The sequence below is a fragment of the Drosophila eugracilis genome, unplaced genomic scaffold (genome assembly GCF_018153835.1).
Source record: "Drosophila eugracilis isolate 14026-0451.02 unplaced genomic scaffold, ASM1815383v1 contig_2154, whole genome shotgun sequence".
Classification (NCBI taxonomy): Eukaryota; Metazoa; Arthropoda; class Insecta; order Diptera; family Drosophilidae; genus Drosophila; species Drosophila eugracilis.
In genome coordinates this window covers 3,935,768-3,953,776 of record NW_024573038.1, presented here as the reverse complement: position 1 = coordinate 3,953,776, position 18,009 = coordinate 3,935,768, and the positions used below count along the sequence as shown (strand labels likewise).

At 37.1% G+C, this 18,009-nt stretch overlaps 2 protein-coding genes across 3 annotated transcripts; one reads left to right on the top strand and one right to left on the bottom strand.

Moving 5' to 3' along the window:
• Positions 1-6,496: 6,496 nt before the first annotated feature.
• Positions 6,497-8,294, bottom strand: LOC108108582 (charged multivesicular body protein 5). The gene is made up of 5 exons (XM_017216677.2): positions 8,094-8,294; positions 7,877-8,028; positions 7,380-7,545; positions 6,804-7,034; positions 6,497-6,739 (listed from the first exon to the last, which is right to left on the bottom strand). Exons 1-5 carry the CDS (start codon positions 8,160-8,162, stop codon positions 6,677-6,679), a joined length of 681 nt encoding a protein of 226 aa, XP_017072166.1. The 5' UTR covers positions 8,163-8,294; the 3' UTR covers positions 6,497-6,676.
• A 312-nt stretch (positions 8,295-8,606) lies between these two features.
• On the top strand, positions 8,607-18,009 carry LOC108108581 (integral membrane protein GPR155). Of its 2 annotated transcripts, none has more exons than XM_017216675.2 (13): positions 8,607-9,282; positions 13,169-13,458; positions 14,007-14,146; positions 14,207-14,538; positions 14,593-14,758; positions 14,822-15,061; positions 15,120-15,311; positions 15,369-15,522; positions 15,789-15,881; positions 15,935-16,304; positions 16,363-16,737; positions 16,800-16,925; positions 17,265-18,009. In XM_017216675.2, the coding sequence occupies exons 1-13, from the start codon at positions 9,092-9,094 to the stop codon at positions 17,464-17,466; spliced, it is 2,871 nt and encodes a 956-aa protein (XP_017072164.1). In that variant the 5' UTR covers positions 8,607-9,091; the 3' UTR covers positions 17,467-18,009. The 2 variants fall into 2 exon arrangements, with proteins under 2 accessions (XP_017072164.1, XP_017072165.1); XM_017216676.2 differs by having other exon boundaries at positions 8,608-9,282; positions 15,789-15,857.

The window sequence follows — 18,009 nt, the reverse complement described above, 5'->3', positions numbered from 1 at the left end:
TATGCTCGAAGCTTTTTTTTGGGCAAGGTCATTGAAAACCGTGTTGGTTTCGCCGTGGTTGCTGTTGTTTTTGTTGTTGTCGCTCTGCTGCTGCTTGCCGGCAGGCGGCACTTCTCTTGCGCTGCTTCTACTCATTCGGATTGGGTCTTAATCAAGGTGAGTCACCTTGGCCTTATTTTCGAGCAGCGCACTCTTTGCCTGCCTGTCCGTCCCAGTGTGTGTGTGTGGTAGGGTATCAGTGTGTGTCTCACTCACGCATTGCCAAAAATACAAGAAGAAAAAAGTCAGTTCGCTCACGAAGCACAGAAACAACAGCAACAACAAGAAGAAGGCAGCGCAGGGAGAACGAACGTCGAGCGAGCAAACTCAATTCAACTCAACTGTTGCTGTATTTCTGCTGGCATTGTGGAAGGTCATGATTTTCGGCACTTGTATGGGTGAGCGACTTGACTCGCTTCTGCTGGCATTTGCCTTTGCCTTTGCCGTTGCCGTTGCCTTTGCCTTTGCCATTGTGCTGCCGAAAACTGAATCTGATACACAAAACCAAAGCCGAATTTTGTTTCCTTGCTCGAAAGCTTTTTGGCCAAGTTTATTTGGTAAACACATAGACCGTGAAGCACCCTTTCTGAAGAAAATTAGATGTAATTTTTTTTAAATATGAAAAAAATCTAAAAAGGTGCTGTCAATAAAAAATAATAGCTGATATAAATATTGAAAGCCGGAAGAAAGTATTACATTATATGTTAAGTATTTACTAGGGAATTTGTTATGGTAAATTAATCTTAAAATTTGGATTGTATTAAAAAATATTTAAATCCATTTACAACGTTTAGAGTTTAAAAAATTTCTAAATAATTTTTTAAAGAATAAAAGAATTTTTTTTTATAATTAATAATATGAAATATGTTTCCTACTTTATGTACTGAAACTTTTTATTGACATATTAAATATAATAGCTTTTCATCTGTTTAAATATTGTTAATATATCTTTAAGTTTCTGATAATGATCCTCTTTTTAGATAGGGTAACTAACCATCTTCCATGCCCAACTGCCAGCACTTGGCTTACTTCAATGTTGAATGGCTTTTTGATTAATCTTTTGCTGCTCACTGGCTTTTTGGGCACGTGCCCCATCGCATAACCAGCGATCCATCGAGCCCTTGCCATTTTAGGCCTATTGGGGTAAATGTTTGTCATGGCTACTCTTTATCTTTCGTGCCTCTCGAGCCGAGCAAATGCATAATTAAAACTGAAAATATCAAAATGGTAGGTAGTATATCAAAAATCAAAAAAAAAAACACGACTGAGCCACGACTTGGACTTGCACTTGGCCTTGCGGAGTCGAATGCTCCGCTCCACTCCGTTTTGTGGGGCTACGGGGCCTTGAACCTCAATGTGCCGAATTGTGTGTTGTGGGGGCAGAAGTACGCTGCTTTTCGAGCCGCAGAAGTTTGCGTTGAGCCAGCAGTATGTGCTTTTGGTTGGGTTTTTCGAGTGATGTTTTGTTGAACTTGCCGCAAGCGGCAAACAATAACAAAATCATCAAGACATACAGCTAGCCGTAGACTCATACAGAATGCCAAGAAAACAACGTAGTTACCAACAAAAATTACGCGGTCGCAGACCCACAAAAATCAAACGTGACTTAGGGTTAAAAAGCATGTGTGTTTGTGGGTATCAACTTCATTGGCACGAATCATCTGCTGGGGGATTTTTCATAGTCATTTTAATATCAGGCACATAACTCTTAGAACTAGTTTTTCTTTGGTTATGAGTAGAAGGTCTAGACCCCCTTCCCTTCATCCAAAACCCTTTTAGGCAAGGCTACGATTGCCCAAGAGCACCCAACAAATATTTTAACAATTGGCCAAGGCATCAAGTGGATTTCTTTTGATTTTGTCTAAGGTTGCTTCTTTGTTTGTTCTGTTCGATTTTTATCAAGTATACGCCTCATAGTTCTCTTATCAGTTGGTCGAACCAAAACAAGATCATGGAATGCCGTTTGCAGCTTAGCCAATTGGCCAGATTACATGGGCTTTGGTCGAGCTATTTATTTGAAAGGCGGTGGGAGTTTTAAGCTAATCGTAAATCATATTGATGTATGGATTGCGAATAAGGAAGTTAAGTTTAAGTCACAAACTAAACCAATAGACTTAAAAATGCATTAAACAGGAGTTATTGTTCGGTAAATTTTTGCTTAAAATGTAAAAATCTTAAGAACGAAGGTTGAAGCTTAAAGATAACTCAAAGAATTTGCAAACATGCATTTTAAAAAGCTTGCAATGATTAGCTGCTTTGGAAATCTAAAATTAAATTTTCAAGGCTTTTTAGAACTTTAAACTTCCGCACTCGTTATGTTTGAATTTTAAAGAAAACAATAAAGATTTCGATATTTACTACTTGTACTACATAATTGTTAATCAAAGATAAGAAGTGATGTTATTTATGAATGTTTCATATTAAATTTGTAAAATGAAAACAATTGGATTTCGAAATATATTATTATTTAAACCTTTTTATTTTTAATTGCTTAAAACAAAAACATAATAAGAAGTAAATTTGTTTTAGTATTAAATGAGCCTGAATTTCATAGAAATTTATTTTCTTAGTATATAGAATAATTTTAGTATAGATGAAAAAGAAGAGTTTTTAAGGTTTTCTTTTATCTTTTGTCTCAGAATAAGAGAGATAAGAAGTGCGCATATCTTTACAAAATTTTTAATTATTTCAGAGTGGTTTTTCTTAAAGTAAACTGCACCTTTTTTTTGTCACTTTAAAAGATCTTTACTAACACCTTCTTAATATCCAAAACAGCTGTCATCATGATTCGCTATTTATGATTCCTATTTATCGCTTTATTTTAGAAACTAAAATTAAGCAGCCGCAATAGTTAAAAAAAAGGCAAGAAAAGCGAGTACTTGGGCACAACTACGCCGGCAACTAGTAAGTGTCGAATGGACATGTATGTGCGTGTGTGTGTGAGTGCGGGCATAGACAACGATACCTAGTATATATTTTGAATGGTGCGCTTTGTATCGGCCTCCGAATGTGTCTAGAGCTTCAATAGCAGGCCAGGGTCATGCGACATGGGAGGAAAAACTGAACTGAACTGACGCGAAACTGAGCGAACTCGGGCGATTGTATCTGTGTGTGCGGGTCTATTGATATTCGAGGGTTTGATAGTATATGTGTGTGTGTGCTGTGTACGTAGTGCCCGTTATCGGAAGAAAACGCCAAAAGCTCGCGTTCATTGCCTTTGCAAACGATTTTGACTCAACCCCTCTCACACTCTCTCTCTCTTTATTTGCCCTACCTCATTGGCTATTTATCTCTTAGATACTTTTTTGAAAGAACTTGATATTATAAAATATTTAAATTCTTATTGCCAAAACATAGATATATGTTTATCTGATGGGAACCCATCCACTTTTAATTTGACGATAGAGAAGCTAACGAGAGAACTTTCTTATCGACGGTGGGACTCAGGGCTATCTGCTTTGTTTGGCAAATCCCATTTAGATTTTTATTTCTTCCACTTTTTTTTCATTTTACTTGTTTTGGTTTCATTTTTGGTAAATGGGAATGGGACTGGGGGAATGGCAATGTTTGGTGAGGTTGGTCAGTGATTCTGTGTTGCTCGGCGGCAAATGGAATAAATTTTAGGAAGTGTACGTATTTTCAGGGCCCTCAGGTCAGGCAGCATTATTTATTGGCCCCTTCGAAGGCCGATCGGCTAACTTTGACTTGCAAATCTCTATAACTTTTTCGTATCTTATTTTGTGGCCAACAAATGAAGCCGAAGAAAAACGAAACTGATTGACATGTTGCAGCCATAAAAAAATATATAAAATAGCAAAATATAATTTATTTGCTGTGGCTGGCGCTTTTATTGATCGCTTCTTCACTTTGGATCGAATTCTGTTAATTGGTTAAAACCCAAACTGAACTCTTAACTGGGCCAGCAGCGCGCTTGGCCTGTGAAATTCTAGAAGGGCGAGCATTAATCCGAAAATCAAAAAGTTTTCTTTACAAATTGAAATTCAGCAAGTTTGATAGTTTTTTTTTTGCCTTGATTTAGGGATTAGTCATGGCTGTATGGAAAATAAATACAAGTGAAGAAGCAAAATGTTGGATAACCGAAAAATGATTTCATTTATTGCAAATTTAGTTGAAAATAATTTGCGTAAAAAGATGGATTTCTTTATTAATACAAACAAAAAAATCCAACCATCACGCCAACCATGGTGATATGACCGGATATTGCGTTACTAAAAATAAATGAGAAATCTAGAAAATTAACAGAGATATAACCCTTAAGTATAATTTTAATTATTATTCTTTCAAATAAGCACCGAAAAAGGTCTTAAATTTTCTAAGATGACATGACATTACATAATTTAAAATTTAAATACATTTTTTAATAGTTATTATTAAATTTTGTTTCTAACTCGCCATTATTAACCAAAAAATGATGTTTAAGTATTTTTAGATCTATTTATGTAATGCAGTTTTCTAAATAAGCAAGCGTTTCGGACATTTTCTTTTCAAAACATGTCAAATACTCGATATGTTAACAAAGAAAAGCTTTCAATTGTATTTCTATAATATATTTTATGTATTCCACAAAGTTCTGCAGCAGATATAAGTAACTTTTAACTTTGGATTAATCTACTGAAAACCACATTTTAAGCCCCTTTCTCAACGTGATCTCTAAAAATCCTCCATAAATTTCCAACATTTTCATGAACTTTCAAGTATGCAGCTATATAATGCGTCTATGTGCAATATATGTATGTTTGTGCACCGATGACGAAATGAATAGAGAGCTTTTTTTGCGCTATTCGCTTCCTGCATTCGAGGCAACTCCGCAGCCGCTGCCGCTGCGAATGCAACGCTGCGTATGAGCGATCTGCTAACCGAAAGGAAACTTCAAGCTTCTGGAACTAACCACTTACCATCTCAAGCAAAAGTAATCCAATTGGCGATATATCCATTATGTTTCAGCAGCAGCAGAGAAAATATGAAAAATACTTTAGTGTTTCAAGTTTACTTTGATCAGTTATTTTTGCGATTTTTCAATTATTATTCTAAAATTGTTGTGTAAATATTTATAAACTTTCAGGCACTTGTTTTGGGAGGGCGGAGGGGCGTGATCAGGGGATTTGGGGGCGGTCAAATGCCGACCAAAGGCTGTAAGTTGCCACCAGATATGAAATTTGGTTTAATTAATTGGCATTTTAATCATATTTAAGGCCACTTAAACAGCGAGATTTTTCCTTGTTGTTGTTTCAGAACTCTTTGTAACGCATTTTATATGTTTGATATTTTAGGATTGCACTTTTGATCGGTTGCAAATCGTTTAATTAGCGACGCGACGCGACGACGGCAACGACGACGACGACGGTGGGCGGGAAAATGAGCGGGCGGGCGGTCTGACGGTTGGCGCGAGCACTGCAGTTACAGTTACGTTTGAACAATTGATTTTTTGTTGCTGCTATTTTGTTTTGTTTTTATGTTGTTGTTGTTGTTTTGTGTGTTTGAAAAGCGAAGGTTTTCCTCTTTAAATTCGAATCGCTCGAATTTCAGTTGAGGGCGAAAATTTGCGACTGTCCGTTACAGCTGTCAAAAGACAACTAAGCGAACGCTTTATTTTTGCACACAGGCACTTCGCTGCACTGAGTCGCGCTCACGCACACCATCGCACATCGGCGCACACGCACTCACACCAGCACATGAAAGCAACGGCAGAGAAACACGCGCGCGCTCAAGTTCACGCTCTGAACTTCAAAGCTCAGTTACCTTCGTTTAACGAGCAAAGAGAGCGTCAGTATTCATCAGTGTGGGTGAGAGCGAGGCTAAGAGAGCGCCAAGTGCAATTGCAATTGCAATGAGGGAGACCCAAAGAGATCTGCTAAAGGAACTACAGTGCATCCCCAATATAAATATTAAGAAACTAATTTTGTATAGCCTCCGTTTGGAACAATATTGACTTTAGTTTTTCAAGGCGAAATATGTAATTATAGTTAAAAAGAGTTTTAAAAAAAATAATAGGCAAAGGCGAATTTACTAACTTTAATATTTCAAAATATGTATTTATTAACATAGCAGCTTATAGAAAACACCTGCCAGCCACTGATAAAAACAAAATTATTAACTAAACCAAAATTAAAATATATATTCGTTGATTATTTCTCTTATTTTTTTTTTTGCTTATCAAAAGTGAATCACAATTATTGTGGTCTAGGCGAAAGAATGTCTGGTTCTGTAAAATTTTAGTGATAAATCAAATAATGCTAATATTTTTGAAGCTCGCTTTGAAAAGATGGTATCAAAATGTGGGCTATCAGCATTTTGGGGGTTTGCTAAATAAGAATATCTTTTTAAGGACAATTTAAAACTCAAGTAAAATGTTTATATTAAAACTAACAAACAAGAATACATTAATTATTTTTGCTGTAACTTCATTTTGCCAATTGAAAAAATAAGCAAGTTTCACTATATATTAATGTTGCGCGATTTTTTAACCGGCTATTTATTGAAAAAAACAAAATGGGTACAAAAGTGTGGTTTGAGAGGAAATCTTTGATGGCTCCATTACACATATAAAATATACAAAGCGTGCCCAAAGTTCAACAAAGGATGCAGAATGGAAACCTGAGAGCTGGCAGCTCCTTGCCTATGTGGTCTTCAGCGAAGTGGGAATCTTGGGCAAGCCAAATTCATCCGTTTCAATAGTGCTCTGTATGGGATTAAAAAATGAATTAAATGATATAGGTTAATTACCCCTATAAGGGACTGTTTACCTTTCCAGGCACGATGCTATCGGCTCCTGGCTCTCGACTCGGCGCCTCTGGAGCCTTGACCACGTCATCCAAATAGCTGGTGTCATCGTCCAGGGCAATCTCGTCACCCAGGGCATCCAACTCGGCCTGCAGGTCGTCGTCATCCACTTCGGGCATTCCGTAGGTTCGACCCAGTGCCTCTTGCACTTCGTCCGCCTGTTCGAACATATCGGCCATGTCGTCTTGGATGTCCTTTAAAACAAGAGAAGTAATTAAATTTTCATTTTCTTTGAATTTCTTATATACTAAACGTTAACCATTTTTAGTATCTTAATACTTTTTAAAGTTTAGATCTACTTATTTTTGGATTTTACTTATACCTACATAAAAAATGATCAAAAATATTACATCAACGGCAATTATTAAAATTTTTGGTAGAAAATTAAAGCTTTCAAGAAGCTCTTATTGTTAATGTCATTCTTAGATAGGTACAGAATCAAAAATTTGGAATTGGGTTTGGAAATAACCTATTACAAAAGTTTAAGATCTTGTCGTATTTCGTAGGAGTTATAAAATCCTATCGATAAGTGGGCTCACCTCGATTTGATCGATGTTGATCTTCTTGTACTCGGTCTTCATCTGCTTGACACCGTCCTTCATTGCCGCAACTGTGGCCTGAGTATCCTTCAAGGATTGCGCCGCATAGTTGGCCTGTTCCATGTTGAACGACTGGTTGCGCAGAGATTCTGCCTGCTGTTCGTAGCTATAATAAACGATAAGTTAAGGAGTATATTTAGCATTACTTTTTAGAATGATATTTAAACTAAGCTGGTTAAGGAGACAACATATTTTCGTAAAGTTTTAGTATCTTAATATAGTGATAGTGAAATTTAGACTTATAAAAATGAATTAGTATAAAATACACGTTTAAGGACTTGAAAGAAAATGACGGTTGGTAAATGAATATACATTTTAAAAATGTTATGAAGATGTTAGGATGAAGAATAAAAATCCCAAGATATTAATATAAGGGTGTGAAAACTGAGGTCTAATAACGAATCAATAAGGGCACCCTGGGTGGGGCTTAAACCTACGCCTTCTTTTGTTTGAGCACCCTAAGAGCCTTTTGCTTTACAGAGTTCTTTGCAGGTCCATCCCGCATCTTGGACATTTGTTCGCGATATTTGCGCAGTTCCGCCTCTAATTTATTGATCTTCTCCTCGATGTTTGTGGCACGGGCATCTACCTATTGGTTATAATAAAATCATCTATCAATATCTGCTTTATTTTTTCCATGTTTTTTTTGCTTACCCCTGCTATGCAGTCGTTTAGACTTGGACCCGGTTCCTTGGGCTTTCCACGACCAAAAAGGCGATTCATTTTAATTTGTTTTCAAACTTTAAAAACAAAACTTGATCGAAAATTTACGGACTTTCCAGTTAATTTCGTTTTAGGATTTTTGTTTGATGACTAATTGTCTTCTTCTTTTTAGACACCAATCAGCTGTTCTTGGTTAGTGATGCCCATGTCCCACCGATACGTTAGTCAACACTGTTTAACGTTTACCTAATCCGGTCATACTTTAAAATTCCTCCTCTTTGCCATTTTAAAAATTTTTTTTATTATTATTAAAACTTTAAATATTATGTAAGTCTATCAGAAAAGAAAAAAAAATAATAATTCATAAAATATAAACATAATATTTTTCACCGTTTGTATTTTTGAATTTAACGTTTATCAGCTCGCACTGCTTTAATAAATACCTCTTGCCTATTTTAGTACCTTTTTTTCTGACAGGTGGTTTATTTCAACAGCTACGCGTCGGTCCTACCATTCGCATTGCAAATTAAAAACAAAACGCATCGGCGGGCGCTTTGAGCTCTTCACTAACTTAATTTCCGCTAATTAAACACTCGGTTTAATTCCCGAAAATAAGTGCCGCGAATTTAAAAACCAGAAATGAGTCGTTCGAACAGATGAAAGTGAAATTAGCCTGTCGGGCCTAGCGATTTTCTACCATTTTCTGCAATAGAAAAGAAAGAGTGCTAAAAATAAAACAAAAACAATAAAATTGGCAAGGCTTTGGCAAACAAAACTGCGTAAATAAGGCAGTTAAATAATAGATCAAAATCTTCGCGGAGAGTAAAAAAAAGCAAAAATTCAATAAATCCGCAGCCGTGGCCCATTGACGTCACAACGCATCAGCTGTTTGGCTAACGGAGCACCCTGCCTTTTTTCGCTATGACGTGCAGAGTGGGCGGAATAAAAGTTAACACCCACGCTTGAAATTACTCCCAATCAATCCACAAATGGATAGCTCCATGTATTATGCCAAGCAGCAAATTGCGGCCAGCACAGAAGCTAATGTCAGGGTCATCGCAACGACCATGGCCTCATCTTTGGCTAATGGAACTGTAGCACCACGCGCCGACGATGGAGGCGTCTCCATGAACAACTTTTATCCGGCGTTGGTTCAATGTTTCGGCATCATCATTTGCGGGTTAGTAGTTAGTGTAGGAGATTACTTAGTACCTAGATAATTGGGCCACACGTCCTCTTTGATTAGATTAACCATTGGTTTTACGCCATATGCCACGCTGGTCTTCACCCCTAGCGTCCACAGTGCTCCTTTGTTCGATTTAGGTACAGACAAACCACCCTGGATTTTCACTTTACTTTACATTTTGATTTCCAATGATGGTCTCATATTGGAAATCTTTCGATATTATAAGTCGATTAATAACTGCACATTCGGGTATACTTTCGAATGATTTTAGGAACAGGATCTCATTATTTAGGTCATATAATAAAATATAATACATAAGTACGACTTTAAACAATTGTATAACTTTCTATTAAAAAAAAACGTTAGGACTGAAACAGTATGAAAGAGAAATAAATAAAGGTAAGTTATTAGGACCGTTCTGAAAGTTTCTAATTAATTCCGCAAATACGTATTTTTCCATCGATTCCATTTAATCAAACTGCTAACTGGAGTTTTTGGTTTGCTTAAACTACACTTTTGTAGCTGCAACAATTTATTGACAAATGTTGTTTGAGTAATAAAGTAAATCATAAACTTGTCACATCCCATGCAGGGTCCAAAACTCAAACCTAGATCACCTCCTTATCGCTATGATTACGGGGTACGTGTGGCAAAAGAAAGTTGTTCAGAGAAACACTTGCTGGTACAGTGACCAGCACTTATGTCGTATACCGTCTCAGTTCGATATCAATTTCTCTGATTTGTTTTCCCCCACTTATCAATTGGCACTCGAATTTTATATATACTCTGCAAATTGCTGTCTCACTGTCTGTGCGTACTCAGACTCAATTGTTGGCTTTATTAAACAAACTTAGCAATTATCTTAAATCAGCTAAATTAATTTTTGTTATTTTTAGAAATATAATAGTAGATTTATGTGGGTTAAATTTGGCGTGTCAGCGAGAGATAGCTGCTTGAAAGGCAATAAAAAATGGTGATATCGGTTATGTTATAAATTATTTAAAATGTCTAGAATACCCAAAATCATAGTTAAGATCGTAATTCAACCTTTCTCAAGTATCCAAATTCCTTTGATTTGTAATTCTTGTTTTATTTAATTTATGCTGCTGTTCTTGTGTATAATTGCGGATGCATTGTGAAAAAATGTTATGCTTAATTTGATGACGGTTGTAAAAGGGTTATTTAAATTACAAAAATACCGATTAGTCATTGCAAGTCGGTAACTGATATTGATTGATCATTCACCTGCAAAATCCGAACTCTTTAAACCTTTTGTTCCGGCTATTTGTTGGGGAATTTCTTTGTTTCCGTTAGCTGCATTATTTCCCAATGTTTACACATCTATTACTAGCAATTATAATTAAAAGCGAATTCATAAATCTGAACTAATTCCCGCCGCTCGTGGCATTTTTCCCGTGAAATTGCCGTGAAGCCTCTATTAAGTTTGACATACAAAAAATTGCTCAATAACAATAGGGAGCGGCGCAAAATGTACATATGTAAATTTCCTAGCTCCCATATCAATCTTTATATATGCATCTGAGCCGAAACTTAATTGCCAGTGGGCAATAATCGAAAGTAAATCGTTTAGAGAGTGCGAGAAAAATCGTTAAAAAAAATCAACAAAACAATTACAAAAATGACCTTGCAAAACAGTGTTTAGCATTAAAGCTTGTAAACAGTATCAAGCCACTCCACCTGAGGCAATATTTGCCCAGTACTTTTATGGATTATGTAACCGCAATTACCGATTTGTCTACCGACCACTGCCAATTACTGACGATATGCATGCCCAGACAAAGACCAACTGGCAGATGCACCTCCTGCAACTGTTCAATCAAACAATTACAGATACCGCCTATACAGTCTCGAATACACAGTTGGCTACGATTATATATTACTTAACTGTTCTCTCGCCGCGTTCGTTGGCATCTGACTTTAGAATTTAGTACTTAAATTGGAATCTCAACTGTACAGATACCCTCGATTCAGTCTTTGTATTTCCCCCTGATTATAACCTAGTATTTACATTTAAAATGTAGCATTTACGTCTCTGTTTTTTATAACTTTAAAACATTGACATATCATAATGTATCTTCCAGTTTTTAAGGCCAAACGTCATAGTTTTAGTATACATTATTCCTAGATAAGCTAAACAAGATTCTATATTTTCTTAGTAAACAAATCTTTAAATCATCCAGAAACCTATATAATTCACAAGCCCATCACAAACATCTCATTAAAAATAAAATATATCTTTCTTAGCACTCAGTCATTATAGGGTAGCTGAAAAATACACATGATTTCCAGTTTAAGTGCTGCCCGTAATGCAATTAAATTTTATGACTGTTATCAGATTGAAATTATATTTAATCATTTATTTGATGAATCTTTGTCGTTAGTGTGGTGAATGTGAGAATTTGATCGACTTGTTATAGACCTTTTTTCTTTATGATATAGGGTGGGAATAACCTGATAAGCGCTACCAGTAATTACGGGGAAATAAACACCTTAGATTGTTATGGTTTTGATTGTAGTTATAGTACGAATGCATTGATCCCATGCATAGTATATGCAAACCGTTCTAATCTAGGCATTCGCAGCTGTTTCTTTATCGGACTCTAGACGAGAGTTGCCCAACAGGTCGTATGACAAAATGAACCAATACTTTGTTTGGGCACGTAAACTGAATATTTCCGTGCGGATCCTAACAGTCGACTACTAAAGGCTCAAATTCTTTCTGAGAAGTATATAAATGTTTTTACTAGGTTGACTAATTTCGGTTTTGTTCCTCTCGACTGGCTTTCTAGAACACTTGTTTTGCTCAACAGATAAATGAGTAAGGTAAATAATGAAAAAATTGTTGACTCTTTCTGTTTAGCTTTGCAATTTGTTTATAAAGTCGGTGAGTATAACTTATTGTTATGAAAAATTAAAGAAACACTTGTTTTGGCTTGTATTTCTCAGACCCAAAGACACATTTATATAAACCCTATAAGAAAGTTTCTTTCATTAAGACTTACAAAACTTATCCAAGCTATAAAAAGAATGGCAAGAAAACGTATTTTTAAAACGCATACAAGATTTATACTATACGATTATTATTATAGGTAGCCCTTCAACTAGTTCTTCCATATTCCTAAAAGCTTACAAACATATCTGTATTTCTTTCTTGACCATTTTCCCGCTTTCCAATAGGCACATTTTCTTATCAGTCATGTCGTGTAAGCTTGGAAAGACTAAACAAAACATAGATAATGTTCACAAATGTTTGACATTCCTAAGAAAAAGAAATCTCACGAATAAATATACAAATGACACATACATAGAACTGCAAAAAAAATCCAGAAGCTGAGCTCTGCCAATAATATCAATAAAATATTCTTTGAAAGATAAGAGATTTCTTAGGTACTTCCCGACAATAAAACCCACAACATCTGCTATAAATCCCATGTGATTGCAATAAATTGCGTTGAGTTATAAGGAAAGGTCGCTAAACTAGTTCGTAAGGCTGGGGAAGTACTCCCTACTCCAGATTACCAGACAAATTAATTTGTCTCGACGAAGTGTGACAGAAATACAAATACTTGATAAAAATAACAATAACAACAAAAAAACGTTTACAAAACTTTGTTAGCCAAGAGACAGACCGAAATAAAACTGGTTTACGAGGGGATCACGTGTGGCTCTGGTGCTTGTTTTTTATATGCATGTAGTACATACTGTACTAACATATTGATTAAGAGTTTCCGCCTTTCCGGCTTGCTGGGTTATTAGCATTATAAATAAACACCTTTTTGGTGAGGGGGCGTGGTCGGACACACCTTTACAACCTGATTACTGGTGTAATGTTTTGCTTTTACTTACTCCTTGCTTGCAGTTACATTGCCGGACGTTTCAAGATTATCAGCAATGCGGAAACCAAGGGTCTGGGCACATTCGTGGGCACCTTCGCTCTGCCCTCGCTGATCTTCCTGTCATTGGTGGAGCTTAACTGGAGTGCTGTCAACTGGAGCTTTCTCCTGGCCATGCTCGTCTCCAAGGCAGTAGTCTTCTTCGCCGTTCTAATCATATCATTGCTGGTTGCCAGGCCCCTGAACTATGCGCGCGGTGGATTGATGGCCATTTTCTGTACCCAGAGTAATGACTTTGCCATTGGCTATCCCATAGGTGAGTTATAGAGGAGATAGTAGATTATAAATTAATATATCAAGTTATAAAATCTTTTCAAGCATTTAGAAGCTACATTTTTCTAAAAACAGAACAAATAGTCTGTGAGGCTAGACAAATAAAAACGTTTATTCTATTTCAAAATAAACGAAATAAAAGTCAGTTCTAGCACTCTCTAGCCATCTTTGAATCAATCTTTATAAATGTAATGAGAATTTATAGTATAGAGATATAAACATATCGCAAAGAGACCTATTTTAAGTTTTAGTTTTAACAAGTCACGCGTAACATTATAGCAAATGCTAAACAAAATCAAACTGAGACAACAAAAATTAAGCCTTGACACGATATGGATAAATTTCTAAGAATTATGAATGCCAACGTTCGAGTTGATAAACCTATAAATTCAAATTAATACAACTTGAACCAGTTTATATTAGCTTTTGAGTCAAAACATCATTAACAAGCCAAGGAAGTTTCATTTAAAATATTTTTCAAATTTTAATTTATACACTATTCCACTTAATTATTGTTTTATTCTCCTGTAGTTATGGCTCTTTACAAGGATGTGCATCCGGAATATGCCTCTTACCTGTATTTGATGGCTCCGATCTCACTGGCCATTCTGAATCCAGTTGGTCTGGTGCTCATGGAGATCTCGAAGATTATCAAAAACAAGGAGGATGTGGTTAGTATTTGATTATTGTTTTCTATAACTGCGAAACTACTCATAACTTACCTTCTACAGACCCGCAATCCACCATTGTGTCCAGAAACCTGCCCCGCAGAACAGATGGCCAAACGAAATCGCTGTCTGGGCGAACGATCTATTCTTGTTTTCAACACCCTTGTTGCCCTGTTCTTCAACCCCTTGCTCTTGATGACCTTGCTAGGTGTTGCAGGAGGTTTCCTGTTTCCAACTGGTCTGCCCGAAATGGTGTCCAGTACTTTGCGCGTCCTTGGTCAGAGCTTCTCGGCAACAGCTTTATTCTTACTTGGTCTGAAGATTGTAGGAGGCACAGGATCGGAACGAAAGAGCACAGGGTTCCTATTACCTGGTGTGCTAATACTTGTTAAAATGTATGTAAACATTTATTTATTCAGTAGATCAACATATTTACTCTCCTATCACAGATTGGTGCTGCCTTTGGTCATCCGGCAGACAGTTAACATTATGCAGTCTGGCCAGAACTTCAACGACACAACCGAGCTGAGCACTTTCGGCTTTCTCTACGGCACCTTTCCAGCTGCCCCCGGGGCTTTCGTCATTGCCACACAGTACAACATGGAGGTGGAATTGGTAATTGAGTTGAAAGTGAATTCAAAATCCACTCCCTATTAATTATGTATTCCCTTTGTTCAGGTTGCTCGTAGCATGGTTTTCTGCACATTCATCTCAGCACCGTTGATGTTTATATCAGCCAAAATGATATCGCTGACGAACCTGAAGCCACTGGATTATCTTCATGAGCTGGATGCCTTTTCGTTTGACATCAGCGTTGCTGGTGCGGCTGCCTGTTGTATTATGTTGGTATTGCTTATTGTGACAAAGCGCTTCAAGCGAATGCCGCAGAGAATCACTTTCTGTCTGGTGCTGTCGCAGGTATTGGATTATTCGTGAACATATCGTTGAAATTGTTTTAATCGCATATCTTTTACAGCTCATGTGCTGCATTGGAGTCATTCTCTGGTCCAAAATGGAGCATGTCCATCGTTGGCCGTTGTATCTACAGTTTTTCCTCTTCAATATTGGCACCTACAGCACTCGCCTTTGGACGGGACTTCTGGCCATTTCCCTGCTCTTCCTGCAGTGTCGCAGCTTGTGCTTCGTGCTGAAACTTTGGCCTTATATGGTAATTATTAATTGTGAATTAATAATATGAACTTAACTTATTACATTTCTGTTTTAGTTGGTGTTTGCCTGGGGTGTACCGGCCGTAATATCAGGCCTGTTGGTTGCCTTTGACTCGAATGTGATGTCAGAGGAAAAACATAATCCCAGCTTCCAGTATGGCAATGCTCAGGCAGCAATCTCCGTTTTTATGCTCGTCATGTGCTTTATAGGTAAACGAAAAAAGTATTTTATAAACTAAATACTAAATGAGTATGATGAGAATCCGATATGCATTTGAAGAGTTAAAGCAAGACCTATTGAATCCTTGGTTTACGTTTGGTAAAGAAATACTTTACCATCCGGAATCTTCTATGGACGTCAGTCAGGTCCTACAATGATGTGTCAAAAGTTTTCAATCTGATTTAATTTCTCTTAAGAACTTTATGAATTTCTACCTCAGTTTTATCACTAACTCGTATTAATTACATTTTTTCAGTTACTGTTGGTTGCTTGGTGCTGCATCAGCGTTATAAGAAACGCTACGAAAAGTATATGACCTATTCACGTGAGTTGTCCAACCCGGAGTCGGGTAGGTACCTGATTTTATATCGAATTTAAAACCTAATGGTTGTCTTATTACAGAATCATCCGATCTGCACTCGACAATATCGACGACCAACTTGTTAAGTCACACGGATCATTCCTCCATCCGACAGAGTGTTCGCACAGCCTCCTACTCGTCCTCATCCGACGATGATGAAATGATCCCAACAGCTGCGGGATTGCCAAGGAGTAGGACGAATGGTAATGCCAGTGGAGGATCAGGAACAGGAGGAGGTTGTGGCTCCGGCAATGGAAACTGTTGCTCAGGAGGAGCTCCAGCAGCCAGCGCCTCAACCACCAGTACTGTGGTTGTGGATATTGAGGATCTATTGAATCGTACACGTCAACGCGCCAGTGGTGCAAACAATAAAGATCTGGACAAGATCGAAAGTGCACCGGCCACTGAAGAGTGAGTTTTAAGTTAAAATGACAAAGTAAATAGTAATAAAATATGTTTCTGCTTTTAGAATTCGCAATCAAATGTGCAGTAGCTCTTTCAACTGTGGACCTAGTACCTCCCGTCAAAGTTGTCAAACTATAATCGAGCGATATGAGGAACAGAATAGACGTGGGCTCGAGCCCCTTGAACACCCGAGCGACACGGATGAACACCAAACATTAAAACACACCGTTCTTCTGATCATTCTGCTGTGCTCCATGTTCGTCGGCCTGGCGGTGTCCATTTGGACATTGGTCATGGAAGGAATGTCGGGCATATATCTTGAACTTAGCTTCCTCGATGCTTTCCTGAACTTTGGCCAGGGTCTGATTGTGTTGGCCGTGTTTATAGCTGACATAGGCGAGCTATTAATGCCAGTTGTCAAGCTGTGGCGAAAATTATGGTGAGTTGGGATTAGCTTTTTCACATTTTTATCTTTAATATATTATTTCTCTCCCGTTAAAGGTATGGAGCCAATGTGGTTAGTCTACCTCACTGGTCTAACGTGCGTCCGGAAACCAAGCATATTTGTGAACAGTTCCGCAATCATCATTTGGAAAACTGCAAGAAGGATATTGCCAAGGACAGAAGGTGGGCATCTCTTAGAATGGTTTTAGCTTAGCAAGTCTAGGGTTCCCTTTAAAGTGTTGTTTAGTTTAGTTTCATCTATAAATATTTATTATTTTCTTATTTAATTTAAACCCTGCCTTAGAATGTTAAGCAGCAATAGGAATAGTTATTTGGATGATAAAAGTTTTTAATTTTTTTAAGACAATGTAAGTATTTTCAGTGAACTTTATTTCGTTCCATTTTATTCAGCTTGATTTTAGCAAATTCTTAGGCACAACAATTAGCATTATATCCGATATATATATATATATATTTGAAATTTTCAAATGGCATTCTAATCAATGTTATACATTTTTACAGATGGCGCATTCGAGTGTATCGCAGAGTGTTCTACGGCACCGAGTTCGTCAGCTGGCTTATCGAGGTTGGACTGTCGAAGGATCGCATGGAGGCTGTGCACTATGCCCGACATCTGGTCGATGGTAGGGTTTTAAGACACATCAACAACGTTTATCATTTCGAGGATAAACTGCTGCTCTACAATTTCTGCAGTCGCATCTAGAGGCAGCTACTATAAAAACGAAGCAACTACGCCAAATTTAGTTTGATTTCCTGTTTAGTTTATCATATCTCTTGTATGTAATTTTAGACTGCTGTGATTGTATGCCAAACAAGCACGCACACACGATGCAGCCAATTGTGTGTGGGTGATGCTATTTGGCTAGTGGGAGGATGAGCTAGTGAATTTGTTTATATTGTCCAAGTAATTTGCTTGGCAAATGAAAGTTTATTTTTTAAATGTTTATTACTAAGTAGTTGACTCAGCTGACAGTGGCAGGGGGCTATCAGCTAGAGCTTTATATAGTGCAATATAGAATACTGAATGAAAGTTAAGAGCTGCAATTTTCCTAATAATATTCTAAATTACTGTGTACTTTAAACGCAAATCTGTGTCACAACTAAAGAGAAAACTGTGCATAAAACGCTATGAACGAATATAATATAATATATCGATATACATGTATACATATAGTTTAGTAAACACCTTTAAATAAATATATATACTTTCATATATACCTCAAGCCGCGAGGCCCAAAGAACAAAA